At 36.8% G+C, this 14,914-nt stretch overlaps 2 protein-coding genes across 3 annotated transcripts; both read right to left on the bottom strand.

The window, feature by feature from the left end:
* Positions 1–250: 250 nt before the first annotated feature.
* Positions 251–2,015, bottom strand: LOC102608733 (60S ribosomal protein L6-like). Its single transcript, XM_006482781.4, has 4 exons — positions 1,677–2,015; positions 1,035–1,141; positions 690–871; positions 251–600 (listed from the first exon to the last, which is right to left on the bottom strand). The coding sequence occupies exons 1-4, from the start codon at positions 1,931–1,933 to the stop codon at positions 445–447; spliced, it is 702 nt and encodes a 233-aa protein (XP_006482844.1). The 5' UTR covers positions 1,934–2,015; the 3' UTR covers positions 251–444.
* A 1,285-nt stretch (positions 2,016–3,300) lies between these two features.
* LOC102609022 (clustered mitochondria protein) lies at positions 3,301–14,874 on the bottom strand. 2 transcript variants are annotated; one of them, XM_052439436.1, is made up of 29 exons: positions 14,661–14,874; positions 13,974–14,218; positions 13,819–13,880; positions 13,469–13,658; positions 13,253–13,393; positions 12,998–13,154; positions 12,687–12,880; positions 12,470–12,571; positions 11,603–11,738; positions 11,338–11,466; positions 10,472–10,826; positions 10,210–10,314; positions 9,874–9,992; positions 9,300–9,408; positions 9,066–9,206; positions 8,435–8,569; positions 8,175–8,345; positions 7,940–8,026; positions 7,320–7,454; positions 6,993–7,148; positions 6,618–6,686; positions 6,310–6,468; positions 6,003–6,059; positions 5,885–5,925; positions 5,474–5,593; positions 4,850–5,159; positions 4,654–4,761; positions 4,386–4,457; positions 3,301–4,229 (listed from the first exon to the last, which is right to left on the bottom strand). In XM_052439436.1, the coding sequence occupies exons 2-29, from the start codon at positions 14,209–14,211 to the stop codon at positions 3,759–3,761; spliced, it is 4,269 nt and encodes a 1,422-aa protein (XP_052295396.1). In that variant the 5' UTR covers positions 14,212–14,218; positions 14,661–14,874; the 3' UTR covers positions 3,301–3,758. The 2 variants fall into 2 exon arrangements, with proteins under 2 accessions (XP_052295396.1, XP_052295397.1); XM_052439437.1 differs by having other exon boundaries at positions 3,301–4,199.
* Positions 14,875–14,914: the final 40 nt, after the last annotated feature.

Below are 14,914 nucleotides of genomic sequence, written 5' to 3'. Positions count from 1 at the left end.
AAAAATAAGTTTCATTAAGATGAAAGCTGTTCATCGTAATCTAGTGAACTGAAAGCACAATTTTCAGTATCATAATGTATATAATTGCCTCTTTTCTCAACAAAACTAGCAATGGAGCCGTTCAAGATGACTAAATGTGGTGACAGCAGAGATAAAACATTTACAGAGGCATGGCATTGCAACAATACAAGGAATATCAAAATGTCACTCCATAATCTAAGTAACCAAAAGGAAGTTAAACAGAAACACATAAAAAGGGAAGGTCACAGAGTATATATCAGTAATCAATTGTACCTGAAGAAAACCATTTCATTTGCCTAACATCATACCAAAATTTAGATGTCTGATCCCATGAAACAAAGATTACAACTGGTAAAATAAATTTCAGACAAAACATAACAAGTAGGAAAAAGCAAAGCAATCCTAAATTGTTTCAACATGTTTTCAGAAGACAAGTTCATGAGGTTTCATGCCGGCCCTGAGGGAAAACCTAGCACCAAGGTAAGCCTTCAAGTCTGGAACAGCCTCAATGGCCTTGATCAATGGTGTATCAACGGACTTCTGATCATCCTTCTTCTCCTGAGGAAGCGACTTCTTCTCCTACAAATTTTGATAGGTAAACCACAACAAGGTTAGGAAAATATAAAATACCACAGCAAAGTCACAGACAACATAGAAAATTATCTAACCTCTTTCTCTGACTCAAAGAACTCATTCTCTCCTTTCTTCTTCTTCCTCTCGACTTCCTTGGCAAAATACTTATCATCAAACTTATCCACATTCACTCCGGAGATATCAACTTTGGTAGAAGTTCCAATCACGTAAGACTGGTTCACACGTCGTAAAGGAACACCATTGATCTTAAATGGCCCTACATAGAAACAATTAGAAGAAAATATTTTAGAAATAGTAGTTATTTAGAATAAACCATTTAAATATTGGCATTAACAAAAAATAAAATATTTAAATATGTTATGCCTTCTGATTTTAATTATAAACATACTATATCAATGAGATTGAGAAGAAAAACTCACCAGAAACTAGAAGCAACCCAGATGGAAGCTGCTTCAGGAACACAACTCTCTTACCCTTGAACCTTCCAGCTAGTATAATCAGCACTGTCCCTGGGGTGATGCTTGCTCTGACAACATAATCCGTGGAAAAAAATTAAATAGAGCCCTAAGAAAACATGCCCTAGAAATCAAATGATGCATAGCATAGTTGGGGACATATAAACAGTAGTCAGTGAAGCTGATTTGACAAACCCTAAGTAGGACCTAAGAAAACAATGAATGCTAAATAAACATAAACAAATACAACAACCAATAAGCCAAATGCAAAAGGATTCACACAATGCTTTCTCAGAAGCAGTCAACATCTTCAGCATTTCATCTAGTAAGCTGCCGATAAAAAGATTGAACACAAACGGACTTGATCAAACCACAATATAACAATAAATCAATTATCCGCTGATTCATGCTTAACCACCACAAATGAATAACATATACATGAAAAAGATAAAAAAAAGTACTGAAATCTAAATAACTTACAAGCACAAGAGATATAAATTCATTAAAAAGGATCAAATTTTCGACTCCATTACTAAACTCAAAACGAATAGAAGCGAAAGCACAGACGAGAAATATAGCAATAAATGAAAAGATGAAAACCAATACCTAAGCTTGGTGGGTTTAGGCTTGCGCTTGTTGACGAGTGGTTTCTTGACGTCATCGGCGGGGTAAAACTTGGGGGGCTTCTCGGCGGGAGCAGCGGCTTTGGGCTTAGGGTCGTGACGAGGAAAGACGCCACCGTTTTTGGCTTTAATTGCCCACAGACCCCTCTTATGGTACATCTTTGAACGAGAGAACTTTCCAATTCCTCGGATCAGCTCCGGATTCCTGCTCACTCTTGGCTTCCCTTGCTTCGGCGCCATTGATGCTACCCGCTTCTGCTGTGCCTCCGTGAATGAGAGTTTCGTGTGCGAGCGTCAGAGCAAAACTAAAGACAACCCTAAAGTATTTATATGCCGAAAATGAAAACCCTACAAACCCTCCATATGTGATGATTTCGGGTGCTGTGTTTAATGGGCAAGACAACTGGACCGATTTAAAACCCATTGATTCTAAGTACACCTATAACAACTACTAAGTGACCCGTTGATTGAAACGACAAAAAGGAAAAAGGAGAACACACAGATTTTTTTCTGTTTAATTTTTGATAAATAATAATAACAATAACAATAAAATGCACACCACCACCAACAACAACGCCGTTTTTATTTTCATCTTAAGCTTTCTCTATTCTTTTCCAAGTGTTTAATACATGTTTTTTTTGTTTGTTACAGATAATATACTTTTTTTTTATAAGAAAGTACGTCTTTCATTACCTCAAGAAGAGAACAAATACAAGATGTCAACCGAAAATTCATCCAGTCATATACATGATTCTGACTCCCTAACAACTAACTTAGCTAAGTCATGAGCTAAAGTATTGCAAGCCCTCACTACATGCTGAGCTTTGAAATTCTGGAAGCTCTTCTTGGCTTCTAGAATGTTGAAGATCACCCAAAAAAGTTATGTTAAGGTGCTCCGCTTGCTGTTTATTAGCTCTATCACCCCCTTCTAGTCGGATTCTAAAATGATTGAAGATGCCCCCGCCTTAATGGCTGCTTGAATTCCCCACATACAATACACTTATTTTTTGTACGGGAGATTCAAAGTATTTCAACTTAATTTTTATAAAGTAATTCTTATCTCTAATTTAAAACAAACAAAAGTGATACTATTTCTCTACCAATTTGATGTTTTGAATCCACATATGCTAATTAGTTACAACCATTGACGTTGAAATAACCATTAGTTGAATCCAATCATTATAGTACTTTCTTTATGTCGGAGTTGCTTCAACTTAATTTGACTTTCCTTATAGTTGTAAAGTAATTTCTGGTTACAATTTTCAAATTTCATGTCAAATTTTTCTAATTTTGGGTTGTATTTCTTGTCTTCCTAAAAAAATTAACTACATAATACTAGGTTAAATATTGAGCAAAATTTGAAATACACAATGAAAGGGCAAGAAATGTAAAAATAACGTTACCCATTCCACAAATTCAGTGTATTTCCTGCATGTGATTTTCTGATTGGTGGTTTTGAAGGCAAGAACTTATTGGCCTAATGATTTGAAGAGCAATTAAAGCTATGCCATGCGTTATATAAACTAGCTTTCTAAACAATGTAACACCAGTTAATTCCACCTAAAACTTTTGCACCTCAACAAGCCCAGAACCATGGATGCTTAAAAGAGGCGGAAAAAAGGGGCAAATTCTTCATTTAAGCAGCCACATCGTTACCGGAAAACTCATCTCAATCAAGAGCACGGTTTTACATTCAAACTGAAAGCATTAAAAGGAAAAATTGGTAATACTAAGACAATGTCCTAACAATGTCCTAGCAATTAAAAGGAAAAATTGGTAATTCTAAACCTATATCATTACAAATCAAAACCATTTGGATCGCATATCTGGAAGAGCCACATGATGGGGAAACCACAGGTCATTGAAACATCACAACGTTCCCTTCTACCTGATGAGATGAGTTCCTCGTGGCTAACTATTATTGAAATTTAACACCCTCCCATCCCTAAGAAAAAAAAAAGGGAAAAATAAAAAATGCTTCCTCCACAGCAGAGTAAAATATTTCCAAAATTATGTGAATCTCAAGACTTTGTTGCCAAACAATTGAATCTGACATTTAAAAACTTCATGCTGCAACCTTAGCTTTTGTTTTCTGTTTCTTGGCGTCCAGGGAACCTAGGCCCTTGCCCAACCCAGCAGGAGCTTGAGCTTCTCTACCTGGTTCTGATACATCCTTTTTCTCATCTGATGGCTCAGCCAGAGAATGGCCATTGGCTTCTTTCTTTGAATCATCAGTGGCCCCGCTGACACTGGCGTCAGGGGTTGCACCAGATGAATTTATGATGTTGAGAAGCTGAGTAAGTGGTGGCAAAGCTTGGGCTGGAAGACCATGTGGACGAATCAAGAGGCCCTTTGCTACAGCTTTCTTCCTAACCTCAGCTGCTGCACGAGCTGCTCTCTCATCAAATCCCCTCCCCCGCGGAAGGGTCTCACCAAGTAGCGCTGCATTAAGTGAATTGTTGGCTGACGCTCCAGAATTACCAGATCCTCCGGCTGCGGCCACAGCCTGGAATGCATGTATTAAATCAGGATGGGCCTGTCAATGGAAAATTCTCAGATAAGCACTAGTGACAGGATTCATAGCATTCTTTATCACAAAATATTGAACATTTTCATAGTTCAAACCAGAAATCAATAAGAACGGTGCTGGAAACACAAGGTGTAGAAAGGATCTGAAGAGATTTCACCATACCTTTAAAATATCAATAGCCTTTTGTGTAGAAGCAGCATTAAAAGCTTGTCCTTTCTGCTTTTGTACATTCATCTGTCAGAAAAAAAATAAAAAATTACATACTCCATAAACCAGAAACTAAAAACAAAAAAGGATAGTCCAAAGAGAAAATGTTGTTTAGTTCTTAAAACCAGAAACTGGAATGGAAACAGAGAACCAAACAATGCCCTTATGAAGTAGAACAAATCTCATGTAAAATATGGGCAAAATGCAAAAGGTATGGTATTACCTGAAGTTCACGCATTTTAAATGTCTTCATCCAGTTTTGAGAATCTTTTGTCCTCGAGTCCTCCTCGCCAAGTTGTTTGACAAGTATATCATAGGTTTTCTTCTCATGCTGCACAGCAAATGCTAAAATCAGTCAGTTTCATTTAATAGCATACTCCTTATACACAAGTGTGAATAATTCCCAGAAAGGATCATGCCTGGTGAGAAAGCTTGAAGGCACCCATGCAGTTGAAGGCAATTGCAAGAGCATGGTAGCAAACAGCGGTCTGTATATGCTCCTCGCCTAGGAGCCTCTCATTCTTTTTCAATGCCTCTTGCAAATAGCGGAGAGCTGTGTCCATCTTTCCAATGTCCTGGTACATCATTGCAACATTTATGAAAGTTGCAGCCACATCAGGGTGGTCGGGTCCAGATGAAAGACTCAGTAAGAGCAATGCCCGTGACATGTGTCGTAACGCAAGTTCTGTTTGGTTAAGGCCATGATAGAAAAGAGCCATATTGCCGTAGCTGCAGTAGCATATTGGGACCACGTGAGACAACAGTTAGATCCAGAAGAGGGATATGATGAGAGAGAAGTTTTGATGGTACTTCAAAGTGAGGTTCCAAATTTTTCTGTGTCAACTTACAGTAAGCATCAAAATGACTTAAAATTTTACACATTTTAAATGATAGTTTTGTGAGATCATCCAAATATTCACATCCATATAGCGTGCAAGCATAACATTTCAAGCACTTAAAATAACTCAATGTCATAGGAAGCGAACAATCAAGGAGACAGGACCTAAACTCAAAAACTCAATGAATTAAAAAGTGATGGATACCTGTGAGCAGTATCAGGGTGATCCAAACCCAAGCAACGCTCATTAATGATTAATTCCTTGTGCTGTTGCATTATAGCTCCAGCCATGTCTCCTGCGTGGTATAAAACCATGGCAAGGTACCTGAATAGTGAGAATGGGAAACTATTAACATTAGCATGGAAATCAATGAAAAGACAAGAAAGAGAGAAATTGGCATTAGCTTCAAGAATTGGTAAAAGATGTGTCCAATGTCAATCTCATTTTCAAAATGGTCAACTTTCTTTGGATCAACCTAAATCTGATAATTAGATAAGCAGCTCATTTGCTGTCCTAGTTATGATCAGATCAAGGATTAACACCTCTAATATTTTTTTTTTGAAAAAAGAAACAAACCAAAAATAAAATTGCACAAGATTGGATATCAGTAACTACCTACAGCAGTTAGCAACCTCGCGATGCATAGGACCGGTCACCTGAAATACATAAAAAATGAATAAAATATAGACCAAGAAATCTTTGTATGACTGAATACTAACAAACAACAACATACCTGTTGAAGTATAGAAAATGCCTCAGAAAATAATGTGTAGGCTTCACTAAGCAGACCCTGAAACAGTAGAACTTATCATTATTTGTCTATTACAAGACTATCTAAACATATTAGTTAAGCTACACCTGGGTCAAAATTAACATATTTCCAAGCAGCAAATTTTAAGCCAGGCTGCTTGTTCAAATTTTGACCAGTCAAATATTTCTAACTTCAGATGTTCTTCAGTTCTAAAATTTGACACTGCGGTAACTCCAACTCATAGATCAATTTTCGAGGTTCATGAACAAATTATAATCATGATGCTTACCTCAGCTAATTGAACCTTTCCCATTTCAACGAGGTTCTTAGCCTCAGAACATACGGGAACTGAATGCTTCACTACAGGTTGAAGATTCAAGATATCTGATGTTTCGAAAGGTGTTGCAGCATTAAAATCATATTTGCGAGCTGCAACACTTATGCCCACCTGAAAAGGAACCATATCAAGATAGAAGTCAAGACCAATTACAGAAGCACATTCAAGAGAAAACAAATTAGTACAGAGTAGCATGATTTTAACAACTAAGAAACATGCAAAACCACAAAAGGAAATAACTGTATTAGACTTGATAATACCTTTTGGCAAAGATTACGCATAACTGAAACTTTCTTCACCCACAGTCTTGCATCCTCTGGCAACTCAAACTAAAACAAAATGACAACAATTTGAAAAATATATGCACATTTCCTGTAATAAGATCAATACCCCAAAAGTGGAGAAATCTATCTTTTTCTCTATAGCATTATTACATGACAGAAGTCATCCCTTCACCACAAACAAAATGTCACAGAAAGAACATCTAACCACACAATCCTAACTTCCCAAACTGACTACAGTGGGAACTGGATTGACTCGGCTTAAAAATAAATTCAATCAACATCCAATTTCCAACGTACAAGGAATACCCAGCCTTCTTAATGAGCATGTCTAATAGAAATGGAAACTAATACCTGATATTTCAATTTCGCAAATTCTTTGAGGTCGGACCATAAAGTATCTGAGTTAACATTCATATAAGACGAATGATGCTTTCTTGCAGCTACTCTGTCTTTCCACCTAGCTTGACTCCTAGATGACTTGCTAGAAGATGGATGGCCTGCATGCTCCTGCATATACCAAACAATTTACAAGTCTCTTCTCAAAGGGAACATAAAATCATTGAAATGGTAAAATGGTCAGGATCATTACGCAGTAAGGATAAGAAGTAAGAAATATGGGACCTCCAGAACTGTATATAAGAGCTTAGCACTAAAACAGAAGTAATGCGAAAAACATACTTTCATTTGGTTTCTAGATTGCACATTACTAGCAGTAACTTTTCCCCTAACAGCTTGACAACTTCCAAAGAAACAGTTGAAAAGATGTGCTATAGCCGGGCCAAGATCATGATCCTCTGTCTCTCTGAGAACATCCTGCATACCGAGAACAGGTTATCAAATGTAAATGAAAACTAAACAGACGAAAATAACATTCGTGTAACATGTGCCCCAAACTTTGAGATATTCATTGATCACGCATGCCAATACTATCTAATAAAACCCTTCAAGTTCTATTTAATGATAAAATCAAGCTATTTCCATCTGCCTCAGAGTGCTATAAGCCTCCAAAAACACCCAATCCAAAAATTAATAACAGAACCACTCCAAAAGTTCAATCTGTAAATTAGTACTATTGCGCTCATGACTACAATTAGACCAAGTCTAATCCACAGATAGAAAAGGACAATAACTAGCACCCAATTGTAAGACACAGAATACTTTGACCTGTTTGTTACACAAGCACTTCTAACAGCAAGTAAAACCTCATTAAAATTAAAAAAAATATATATATAATTAGGTATAATCAATTTAAGCCTTTCAAGCAACAAAAAATATTGCTGGATAAGTGATGAAATTACCTTGAGAATATGTTTTGCAGATCTCACTACAATTTCATTAGAACAAAGATCCCATAGGTGAGGTAAATGTTTGGTCCCATCAGCTACCTGGTAAACTTATTATAGGTCAGAAAACAACAATATATAGGGTAAACACGAAGTTAAGAAACAGTAACGACATCAATCACCTAGTAGTCCAATTTATCATCCAAAACATAGAACTCATAATACGTCAACTGAAAGACATGACACTTACTTTTCCAATGTAGCGAATATTAATTCCATGAGCATGGAGTGCTTCAGTCAGCGTCTGGCCATCCATGGGTGATACTTCAAGCGTGCAAAGATCTTGGATAAATTTTGGAAGCACCACATCTGCAAGGTACAAACTAACTTTCCTGACATTTTCTTCATCAGCTGCTATCTCCTGACAAATACAAGCAAAAAACAACATTAAACTATTACGAGCATCATAACTTTGATAAGAAAAGAACCATTATAAAGGAATAAACTCACATCCTGACTCCCAGCCAACTTAAATTCAGTAAAAGCATTGGGGTTAAAGAGTATTCCATCACATGAATCAGAGCTTTCTTCAGATGCAGAACTACATTCTTGGACAGTCTCCACCTTTCCTTCTTTTGTTGCATCCTGTAAATCAACAAATGAAGCCGCATTAATCAATTTTTTTGGAGCCATTAAACGTACAAATAGCTGAACATAAAAAAGAAAAATCTAAGCAATTACAAAAGTTAATGATTCTTGCCATATGAGTGAAATATGAATAATTCCAATGATGGGACGAATGCACATAAACTATAAGCTTGCATATTTGCAATGCTCAATGATTTGTTTGACTTCACAATATTCTGCAACTAGATAAACCATTTTTTCATCACATGTTGCAACTAGAGTTTCCTATCATTTCTCATTCAAGGACAAAGACAAAGTTTGAGATTGTGATATAAACATGCATGCATGCACAGGCAGGCTAAGACGGTAACACCAAGTTACACAACACAAACACAAAGCAGGCCGAACTGCTGATAAGATGGACCTTCTCTGATAGACAAGCTACTCACAGAACTTCTAGGAATCAATATGCTTGAAGTTATTGCATAAATGAGGTCAAGAAGAAACCCCTTACCTGACTGACATCAGAAGTTGCAGTTACATTAACCTCATGGTTTGCTGACTCTTTAATGCCAGAAGCTTCTGAAGAATCAGGGTTTACAATGGCCTCTCCCTCCGGTTTAGACTGACCTTTCGATTTTTCTGCAGCTTCAACCTTTTCCCATAAACCAAAATTAAAAAACAACATAAGGAACAAAACATATAGTTAAAAACCCAAAATAATGCATAATATCAGAATATTTAATACCTGACAAAAAGCAGTAATTAGTTCTGGTCTCATAATACAAAATCGGGATCCTAATCCCGTGTAGTTTGCATCGCGTGGGGTTACTCTCATTAAGTCAAGAAGATAATGTCTGGATTGCGAAAGAAAAAAGATCAGGATACCAGGTGCTTTAATACAATGTATGAAGTCAGTCTATACAGATGATTACAACAGAACGTGAGATGATTGTCAATATCCAAAAAATAATCATTAAACTAGAAGCAGAAATTCAGGTTCAACGCATGATTGGCAGATAAAATGTCAATCTTCCAGCGCCAAAATTGAGGAAGTGCGACTAACCTTTTTCCAAAATTTGAATAATAAATTATGCATGAATGAATTTTAAAAAATCAGCCTAAGCAGTTCCCAAATTCAAGAGTAAAGTTCTTTCAAGATCATCACACTCAAAACTACTTGGATGAAAAAATTAGAGTCACCAGAGAAGTCAGAGCATTATTTATGTGTTACAGAAGAAGAAAAATTCCAGCCAGGCAATATAGCAATCAGCATACTTTTCAATATTAAAAGATATAACCCAACTCAAGAATATAATCACCTGTCATCACTGCCAACAATGCCCTTGCATTCCACTGGAGCAGCCAATTTGAAGACGTTTCCAGATCCATCAAGGACTGTGTGTTCTTTTAAATGAAGGCGTTTGGCAGCCTCTAAGACCTTTATAAAAAAAAAAAAAAACACAAAGATCAGCACTCATGACAGAGAATTAACTACATATGTAAAGTCTAAGAACCCAGGAATTTTATAAAAAAGGAGATTTGAACCATATTTTCCAAAAATTACAAAAAGCTGTTCGCTTAGAACATACAAAAATGGAACAGAATAAGTTTCTCAATTTAATGTGAAATATCTTGAATTTTACATTTCACCTCACCTTTGAATGAAAATCTTCATTCCAGCTAATTTTCTTGCCATTGTCAACAGAACCATAAAGAAGGGAGTCTGATTTATCCCCTTGAAGAATGCCAGGCAGAACACTCTACAAAAGAATGTGCAAAGTACCCAATACGATGGCAGCTTAGATAAAATAAAATCAAGCAACAAAAAGATACTGATCAATCAATCAAGTTAACAGGGTAAACTTCAAGGAATACCCCTAGTAAAAAGTTCAAGGAAATCACATCTTTCAAACACACCTGAGCTACCACTCTATGACCCCTGTAATCAATTATTGCCATGGCTAGATTATGAAGTCCAGGGACATCAGCTTCCTGGTATGCCTTGGTGCCCTTCAAATCATTATTTGCAGAAGCATATGTAGCCTGCTCACTCTCAGCCAACTGGGATTCAGAAGACACTTGAGCCAATTCCACAACACCATTGGATTCCCCTGCATTCTCACCATAGGAGATTCCACCATCTGCGCTAGTGAAATTATGGGAAGCCTTTCCAGATGAATTGATTGAAATGATATCTGATGCCCGTTTCCTCGACAGATGATTGAGGTCTGAATCCACAGCAAAACTGAAGAATATATTGTTGTGCACATACCTAACATCAAAGTTAATGACCGTTTTAGTGTTACTGATGAGCACACTCAAAATTCCATATTTGGAATCATGCAAAAACCAAAAGTAGGGTTAGGAAGCATGGACACATAGAGATTTGAATGCACCATAAACTCCACTTATGCTCATTATCTAAGTTCATCTACTAAATTGTTCCGAAACAGAATCAGTGTGACAGAATCAGTGTGACAATCCTAAAGGAAAGTCAGAAAAAGAGAGAATAAGATCATCTTCCTTCCTCAGTCTGTGCATTAGGAACTTGTTAACAGAGTGTGAAGTGATACTAATAGGAAGTTAATTAAAGTACATATTTTTCAACCAGTACAAAGCATCTTCCACAGTCCGTGCATTAGGAACTTGTTAACAGAGTGTGAAATGATATTAAAAGGCAGTTAATTAAAGTACATATTTTTCAACCAGTACAAAGCATCCTAAACCAACCATTGAAAAGAAGACAAAATTTATGAGTTTCAGAATTATTCAGGTACACTAACATGTGAAAGCACTCTGGATCAGTTGGATTTATAGGGGGTATACATCTGCTTATGACTCCAATAGCACCGTTGATTGCTGCATCAACAAAATCAGAAGTCACTTTGTAGAGGGCCCTATCCCGCAATATCCTGAAGCAAAATCATATTAACATTGGAGGAGATGCTATAAACGAATAGCAAAAATTAAAAATTATTCATTAACTATGAAAACCTTAAATCACATTCAGAAGTTGAAAAAAGAAGCTTGATCAGACATCAAATATACCTCTCCTGAGGAGTTCCGTGGGGAAATTCCCGACAAGATTGCAACTCCTCATTCCAATCTCTTTGCATGCCAATCAGCTCACTACCATATGAAAGAGTCAATGCATCCTCAGCTCTAGCTGCATCACGTTTGTGATCTGAACAAAGAACCATTACAGAAACTATTTTGATATGAAGAAAAAACAATGAGACAAAAACTATGGTTGTAGTGCACTTGCTAAACGAGCAAAGACTTGCTGTTTGCATTATTAAAACCTCAGAAGCTTCAACATGAAATAACATTTTGCATTTAGCATACTTGTCCAACTCAAGAGCAAATTTAACCTAATGCACCAATTTACTCCATCATACACTACAGTATACAGATGAATTAAAGTCATGGGGAAAAAAGGACCAAGAATCAGAAGCACAAACTCTACACCTTCAATTAAACTAACCAATATCACGTACAATAAACATAACTGCTCATCACAGGATATAACTAACCACAATATCTTCTCAAAAGAAAACCTAAACAAAGTCAATCACACAGCTGGCTTATATCACAGCAGCAAAGGGAAAAAGTCAAGCCCACTGCAACAATCAACCAAGAAGCAAAAATCTTGGACTCGCACATGCATATTTAGTGCTACTCTTATGATATGACTGTGTAATGATTGTAACAATTAGCACGGAGAGCATTACAGCCATGTAAACAGGCAATTTTCAAAATGAAAAAACATCTACATGTACTCTAAAGTCATGTTACACCATTTTCTATTCAGAGTATTGTGCTTTCATTTAAGTTCCATGCTCTCAGCAACTCCAAGGACCATAGATGGATCAACAAACTAGAGTAAAAAGTTATCAAATTAAAAATAGAACTTACCAGGGACCGGATACAGCCCCAGCCACGAATTTGGTGGCAACAGAGATTGAACATTTTCGAAGGGATGTGCAGAAGCTTTCCTATCCAAAATTTCACGGAAAGCTTCAAAACCAGAAACATACAAGGAAATTATCTCATTAGATGCCAACACAAAAATTCTAGAAGACATAAGAGCATAACAAACAAAGAAAACATCAACCATGCTCAGTTCAGTTACCTTTCTTGAACTTGGAGCTAATCTTCTGCAAAAGCCCAATGAGGGTTGTTGCCTCAGAATTAGCTTTACTTGGCCTAGGGTCGAGGACATTTCCTGTACTTGAATTGACATAAAACATCTTCGTGGTTCCAGTTATACAATATTTGTGCCCCTCCAAAGTTACCACATCCAAGTAAATCAAATCCCCAACAAGCCTGGAGACCAAAAAAAAAAAAAATCATTAATGTTTCTAACACCCATTTGACTGCTCATTTAATAATCTGACAATGAGGGGAGAAAGGTTAAAAATGCCAAGGAGTTTCAGAATCTACCTTCTATGGCTTGGGGAAGGGTTGAAGGATGAAAATACAATGCTCTCCACGCATTTGATTTCTTGTGTAGAGGATGATAGCAGTTTACCTAGCGAGCCAGAAACATCCTCCATAAAACCCAGACCATCAAGCTCTGGAACTTCAGTTTTAGCAGCATCTGGAATAGAGTGAAATCCATACTCATTCAAGAGATGTGGTTGACAAACAATGAAAATGAAATAAAAAATGACCATCTACAGAATCAAAATCCCAAACCTCCTGAACTTGAAACTTTGCTTTGTGCCATCTCATACTGCAGTGCAAGTGAGGTAGACAATGAAGCATGAAGTGTTGAAAGGGAAAGCAAATCCCTTGTACGATGAACGTGAGCCCTGATTGACCTATCATCATATAATGCTGTAACAAAATGACTTGCATATTAGAAGCCACTAGCAGATTTGCCAGCACAAGAGCAAAGTAATATCAGCATACCAGCAACCATCTCCAAGGTGCAACCGCCAGTAGTAATATCAGCTACTTCAGAGATTTCATTGTAATCTTCTAGATGATGAGTTGAACCATCCTTTGTATGCAGCACCAAGTCATAACAAGTAAAGAAACAAGTTTCCGGAGCATCAAGAAGAAATTGTCGTATATCCATAACAGAATCTCCTGGGTTCAACTGCAAATGCAAATTGATTCAAAAAATGAGCAGATACAATAAGATAACAGAATCAACACACAATACAAACTACAGATTGTTAATCATTACACAATAATTCCTAAAAACGAGTTGCAATAAAACAATAAGTAAAAGTTTCAAAGAAAAAAGTTTTGCTCACTTGTAGCTCAAGCTTCTCGTTGCTTTGTGTTTTGACAGTGACGGGATAGAGATGAAGCTCGCCTGTAACGCCATTAAGAAAATAAAATATAAGCTATCCAATAAGACACCAAAAACCAGGTCTCATAAACAACAGGAGCAGGGTGAAGACATCACCTTGCTTCGGTTCATCAGCAGAATTAGCTGTGTCGGATTCCTGGACATCTGCTTGGGCAATAGTTGATTCACTCACAGCTGGAACTCCATTAGCATTAGCATCAACTATCACCGACTCTGAAGGACTATTGCTATCTTTCTCAGACGAGACCACCTGATCGGCGGAATTGGCGGCAGCAGCAGCAGTGGCAGCGTGTGATACTTTCCTGTTCCTCCCTTTATTCGACTTACCCGCCATCTTTCAACTATTAAAAAAAGAAACCCACATTATTGAATGGGCACAGTAGCAACATTCAAAAGTCTCAAAAAGCAAGCAACAAATTCAATGATAAAACACGAGCTCTCCAATATAAAACATCAATTGTCAACTGATATTAATGACATTCCTACTATGTTGATTCCGATATGATTAATAAAATAGATTAGTTAAACAAAAAAAGGAAGTTTAACTGTAGACGAAAATAGGATTCTGAAAAAAATTAAATAAAACAAAATAAATAATAAAACAATCAACACGTGCATTCTGTCCGGCGGCTGAAAAATCAGAAACAGAACTCAGGCTAACAAATGACTTAAACTACCCAGTTTCAATCAACGAACATAAACTACACAAACTAAATCATTCAAAAATTTCATTTACTAACAATTTCTCGAGAAAACAAAAAGGGAAAGGGAAAGATATAATACCAATTGCAATAACAGAGTCTTCAGTGCGAATATAAAATATCAGGTATAGATGATATTGATACAATAATTATAATAAAACATATAAAATAGGGAATAAAAAAAAGAAAGAGTGGGTGAGGGTTTAAGGAGGGGAAGAAGAGAGGGGAGAAGAACAAGTGCGGTGCGGGGAGTGTATGCGTGCTGTTGTTTCGTGCGTATGTGAGGCGGCGAATTTTGTGTAATATATCATTACACTCTCAGCATTTAATTATTTC

The sequence above is a fragment of the Citrus sinensis genome, chromosome 4, assembly GCF_022201045.2.
Source record: "Citrus sinensis cultivar Valencia sweet orange chromosome 4, DVS_A1.0, whole genome shotgun sequence".
NCBI lineage: Eukaryota > Viridiplantae > Streptophyta > Magnoliopsida > Sapindales > Rutaceae > Citrus > Citrus sinensis.
Note: the sequence above shows the minus strand (reverse complement) of the source record. Positions and strands in the feature narration are given on the sequence as shown.

What these genes read in the sequence shown, in the direction of transcription:
- LOC102609022 (XM_052439436.1), bottom strand. Translation starts at nt 14,211, where the DNA reads ATGGCGGGTAAGTCGAATAAAGGGAGGAACAGGAAAGTATCACACGCT. An exon ending in TGCTGATGAACCGAAGCAAG is followed by an intron (nt 13,881 to 13,973) that starts GTGATGTCTTCA and finishes ATGGCGTTACAG; the next exon opens with GCGAGCTTCATCTCTATCCC. An exon ending in CACCTTGGAGATGGTTGCTG is followed by an intron (nt 13,394 to 13,468) that starts GTATGCTGATAT and finishes ATTTTGTTACAG; the next exon opens with CATTATATGATGATAGGTCA.
- LOC102608733 (XM_006482781.4), bottom strand. Translation starts at nt 1,933, where the DNA reads ATGGCGCCGAAGCAAGGGAAGCCAAGAGTGAGCAGGAATCCGGAGCTG. An exon ending in CCTAAACCCACCAAGCTTAG is followed by an intron (nt 1,142 to 1,676) that starts GTATTGGTTTTC and finishes TTATGTTGTCAG; the next exon opens with AGCAAGCATCACCCCAGGGA. An exon ending in TGGGTTGCTTCTAGTTTCTG is followed by an intron (nt 872 to 1,034) that starts GTGAGTTTTTCT and finishes GTTTCTATGTAG; the next exon opens with GGCCATTTAAGATCAATGGT.